This window comes from Arachis duranensis, chromosome 5, assembly GCF_000817695.3.
Source record: "Arachis duranensis cultivar V14167 chromosome 5, aradu.V14167.gnm2.J7QH, whole genome shotgun sequence".
Lineage (NCBI taxonomy): Eukaryota > Viridiplantae > Streptophyta > Magnoliopsida > Fabales > Fabaceae > Arachis > Arachis duranensis.
In genome coordinates, this window is record NC_029776.3 from 19,908,876 (window position 1) to 19,914,117 (window position 5,242).

The 5,242-nt window shown below is 35.8% G+C and overlaps 1 protein-coding gene across 1 annotated transcript; it reads left to right on the top strand.

Annotated features, from left to right (window-relative positions):
- Window positions 1-399: 399 nt before the first annotated feature.
- On the top strand, window positions 400-1,848 carry LOC107488622 (gibberellin 2-beta-dioxygenase 8-like). Its single transcript, XM_021142419.2, has 2 exons — window positions 400-971; window positions 1,057-1,848. Exons 1-2 carry the CDS (start codon window positions 526-528, stop codon window positions 1,637-1,639), a joined length of 1,029 nt encoding a protein of 342 aa, XP_020998078.1. The 5' UTR covers window positions 400-525; the 3' UTR covers window positions 1,640-1,848.
- The last annotated feature ends 3,394 nt before the right edge of the window (window positions 1,849-5,242 follow it).

Consider the following 5,242-nt stretch of genomic DNA (forward strand, 5'->3'; position numbering starts at 1 on the left):
GTTACTGAGGGCCCTAATCATCCACTGTAGTCTTCAACCCAAAATTTAAACAACTATATGGTACCTATTTCCCTCTATCTTTTGTTTATATAACATTATTAAAATTATGGCATTGTTACTGTACTTAGTAACTTGTAGAATTTGTTTTCTGCTGGTGTACTGTGACTTCTTGAAAGTTAAATATAGCAGCAAGTTAAGCAAGCTAGTGATGAGAAGTTTAACTCATGGAAAAGTAATGAAGATCGTATGATTTTTGGAGAATTAAAAAAGGCGAGCAGCATCTCTGATCACTCGTTTAATTTTTCTGAACAAAAAGACATGCAAACTACCTTTGTCTCCAAAGCCTAAAGCGTTTTCATCAAAGACGAAATAAAAAGAAACCAAAAAGTCGATTTGTCCGTATATATATCTCTCTGTTATTTCAATTCTTCAAAGAAATTATTTTTCCCTTTCTTTAATTCGAACATATAAACATAACATTCCCTCTCCCCCATTCATCACCTTTCTCTAAGTGCAGCAAACTATATGGCATCCATTTGGGACCCACCGTTCATGGAGGCATACAAGAACTTGTTGGAGAAGAAAGAAGATATGAGGAATAATAATGAGGTGGTGGTGGTTGAGGAATGCGAGCTTCCGGTGATAGATCTGAGCCTCTTAGAAGCGAGTGAGGAGTTGGCGAGGGAAGAGTGCAAGTCACAGATAGCTAGGGCTTCTGAGGAGTGGGGATTCTTCCAGGTTGTGAAGCACGGCATCTCCGGCGACATACTGAAAAGGCTGAGGTGGCAGCAGGAGAAGGCCTTCAAGGAACCTTTCGATGTGAAGGCCAAAGAGGACAACTTCTCCGCCGGTGCCTACCGCTGGGGATCCCCTACTGCCACTTGCATCAAACAGTTATCTTGGTCTGAGGCTTTTCATATTCCCTTAACCGATATCATTGGCTCCAATAATATTCCATCCAACACTCTCAGGTATATTAGAATCTATTATTTTTGGCCATCAGTTATTAGCTTATTCCATTTCCGGCACATTATTACATGCATGATATATATGCAGGTCGACAATGGAACAGTTTGCAAGCAGAGTGTCGAGGCTAGCAGACAGAATAGCAGAAATACTGGCGGAGAAAATGGGTGACAAGTCAAGCTTCATGAAGGAGAATTGCTTGCCAGACACTTGTTATCTGAGACTGAACCGATATCCAGCGTGCCCAGTGAGGTGCGGTCACGAGATTAATGGACTGATAACGCACACTGACAGTGACTTCCTGACCATACTATACCAAGATCATGAGGTGGGAGGGTTGCAGTTGGTGAAAGATGGAAAGTGGATAGCAGTGAAACCCAACCCTGAAGCTCTTATTGTCAACATCGGAGACTTATTCCAGGCATACAGCAATGGGCTATACAAGAGCGTGCAGCATCGGGTTGTGGCGAATCCCACATCGGAGAGATTCTCCACTGCGTATTTCTTTTGCCCTTCCAATGATACTGTTATAGATAGCTGCAGGAAGCCCTCTCTTTACCGCAAATTCAACTTTCGTGAGTACAGACAACAAGTTCGAGATGATGTTCGCACCCTTGGCTCCAAAATAGGCTTGCCAAGGTTTCTTGTCACTCATCATTATCATCAACCATAATTAATACATTTATTCATTTATTATATATTTCTCTGCCTGCCTGTGCCTGGACGGAAGAATGAACGAGCTAAGTTTTATCTAGCTGGTGATCTATAGAAATATATGTTATGTCAGTCGTTAATTCATATACTCAGACATAGCTGCTGGTTTCACCCTGCATGTTTTATGCTGTCTCATTTTGTCTGCTGTTATACCATAATACAAGCTGCAAGGCCTAGTTTCTACTATATATTATTATAAAAGGAAACAGATCAGAGAGAGATAGAGAGGGAGCAGATAAATCAGAATATATATGACAGTCTCTTTCTGTTTACATGTCACTAGAAGAGAAGCAATTGTTAATCACATATTATTTTATATATGTCTCCTATGAATGGATGATTGACCATCCTTTCAGTTTATATATTAAATAAATTAAAACAATATGTATACATAACGATTAATCAACGAGGATAAAATGCACTTAAGAGTTTTTAAGTAATAGTAATGGTAGGAAGTGAAATTTGTTTAAGATAATTTTATGATACAATCAATTTTGTAAGAATTATTTTATAATTTTAAATTTTATATCCTAAATCATAAATTCCTAAATAAACTTTAAATTTAAATCCTAAAATAAAGTTAGATAATGTGGAGTAAGATGGGTCAGAAAGAAAATTCAAGGCCCAAGGGGAGTAAAAGAAGGAGGATAGGACTAAAAGTAAAGAAAAAAGATTAATGTGGCCCAATTGGAAATACTAAGTTTCTGAAAAGAAGTGCGGGCTCGAGTTACAACGATGTAGACAACTCACAACGGATCCGTCATTTTTTGCTTAGCGTGGATATGTGCTTGATAATAGTGCATAAAGTTTCCAAAATCATTAAAAAACTATTTGCACACCAAAATTAATTATTAATATATTTATATATAAATATATGTGTAAATTAATTTATTTTTAATATATATTTATATTCTAATATATGATAGTAATCAATGATCAAGAAAAAAAAGGGTTAAATTTTAACTTCCTTTTTGAACTTTCCTTAAAACCTTACATTCTGTTGAGAGAATACAGAAGAGACTTTAGTTTTGTCTCCTAACGTAGTATGAGTTAGAATAGAATTACTTATAAGGAGAGTTGTCAAGAAGCAAAGCTTTATAAAGAAATCAGGAGATACTTTATTTTTGTCTCCTTTAATGCAGAACCAAAAATAGAGAAAAGAGTAAAGAATGATACACAGATGTATCTTGGTTCGGCTATCCACTGCAATATAGCCTACATCCAGTCTCTATCACAATAATGATGGGATTTCACTATTTTTTTTAACAGATTACAATCACCAATTCTCCTTAGGATTTATCCAATCATATCTAGGACAAGTCTAAATTCTAACCCAACCTGAACTTGACTAGGACTCAACCTAGCTTTCAACTGCAAAGTGCTAACCCAACTTGCAAAGGAATCTCCTCAGGATCATGACCACAAAACAAAAATATATACAAAGAATTTCTGAAATAACTTAGGCTTTTTCTCTAAGTCTAGCTCTCTGTCTTTTTCCACTCATTGACTTTTTTCTTATAAACCTCACCATGTTTGACTTTTACCAATGAAACTCAGACAGACTAAACTGAGAAAAAGAATTACAACATAAAAACCATGAAGGACAAGAATAAACAGTTCAAAGAGCTGTGGAAACCCAAATGTGTGCTTTCACTCCTTGCTGTAATACTTGGCCGTTCACCCTTATTATAGAAGAGTGAAGCTTCCTAGGCTTGAAACCTTATTTCAGGACATGTTGGTTTTTTTTTTCTCCCAAGATCAGAATCAGCAGCGGCGTTTACAGAGGTAAGAGAGAGAAAAAGTAGTGACATGCAACCATACCTTTCTCTTTCAACCTTTTTCTTCAAGAATCTTGAATCCGGACTGTTAATCTTTACTTTGGCCCCAAGTTTGTTTCTTGACCGTTGATTCAAAGCAGAGCAGCATTGACTTCAATTTCTTCATAGTTTCTGATTTAGTGCTTGTACCCTAGTTGAATTTTTTAATGTTTCTTGATGAAGCACAAATAGAGAAATCTCCCTTTTGTGATTCTCTGTTTGGTTGAGATCTTTTCTTTTTTGTAGCTCGTTTTCATTCTTTTCTTGCTTGATAATAGAAACAATCTTTTTGTTCTTGATTGTGCCCTAACTCCAGAAATTTCTTTTTTTCTTCTTGCTTCGGAGACGATTGATGCGTGAGCATATTTTCCTTATTTTCTTATTATTTTAGATATGAAATTATTGAGTTTTATTGAGATTTTAGTGTTTGAAGTCTATTTGGATGCTATTTTGAGTCGTTTTATTGTTTTGATTATTTCAGGTGAAATTTGGATCAGTTTGACAGTGTCTATGCAAAAGAAAAGAGAAGAATTTTGATTCTGTTGAGTTGGCGCTAAATGCTGCATCTAGCATTTAGCGCCCAAGTACTTTGGATTGCGTGCAGCCATTCTGTCAAGCTGGCGCTAAACGCGGACCTGGGCGTTTAGCGTTAGGTGTCTTGTAACATGTGCAAGCTCTCTGCCTCATAGGGCGCCAAACGCTGAGCCTGGCGTTTAGCACCAGGAAGTCAGAAACGAATTGGGAGCTTTCTGCTACTTGGGGCGCTAAACGCCAAATCTGGTGTTTAGCGCCAATGACATGGATCAACCTCATCCAAAGGAACATCTTTAGTTTGATTTGGCTTTCAATTATTATGTTTTATTTTGTTTTGGTTATTTTTATTTACAAACACAATCTTCTAGGTTTTGTACTTACTAGTTTATTTTATTTTATTTTGAAATCACATTAGGTTAGATATAGAAGGAAAATGATTTAGCTCTTCACGGGGATCTCTTCTCTTCTACCTCATTCGGCATTTTACACACTTTTGAACCCTAGTTTTTCTCTGAGTCATGAGCAACTAACCCTCCTTGGTTAATATTAGGAGCTCTGTTTATTTCATGGATTGATACTATTGCCATTCTATTTTAATTAATGTATTCATTTAATTTCAAGGATTACTTTTGTTCTTCATCTTATGAATTTGAGTGTATTAGAAAATAACTCTTATTCTATATGAATTCTTGTTGATTCTTAGAAAAGTTATCCCACTTGAATACTAGTTTGAAAGTAAACTCCTCCTAAACCACTAATTGCTTGGACTTAACGGGATACGTGACATATAATCCTCTTATATTTGGATAATTAGGATTTTTGTGGCTAATAACCTAGAATTGAACCTAACCCTTTAATCTATATTAAGTGACCAAGGAATTAATGATTGATTAGGTTAGAGGAGACTAAATCACTAAGAAATTAGGGTTTAATAAATTATTGTTTGCCATGAAATGAATCTTGCATGATTAAAATAGTTGGTAAGAAATATAAATCTGAAAAAATAAACATCTCTAAAACTTTAAATGTTTTCTCACATACTTTTCACATCAATTTCACTGGTTGCTTACTAAATCTCTGAATTATTGTTCAATGCACTTTGAACCCCAAAACACCATTTCCTGCTTGTCTGACTAAGAGAATCATTCGACTATTGTTGCTTAGTCCATTAATCCTCGCGGGATCGACTCTCACTCACCTGAGATATTACT

Excerpts from the sequence above, each read along its gene's own strand:
- LOC107488622 (XM_021142419.2), top strand. The coding sequence starts at position 526 with ATGGCATCCATTTGGGACCCACCGTTCATGGAGGCATACAAGAACTTG. Across the intron at positions 972-1,056 it reads ATTCCATCCAACACTCTCAG|GTCGACAATGGAACAGTTTG; the intron begins GTATATTAGAAT and ends ATATATATGCAG.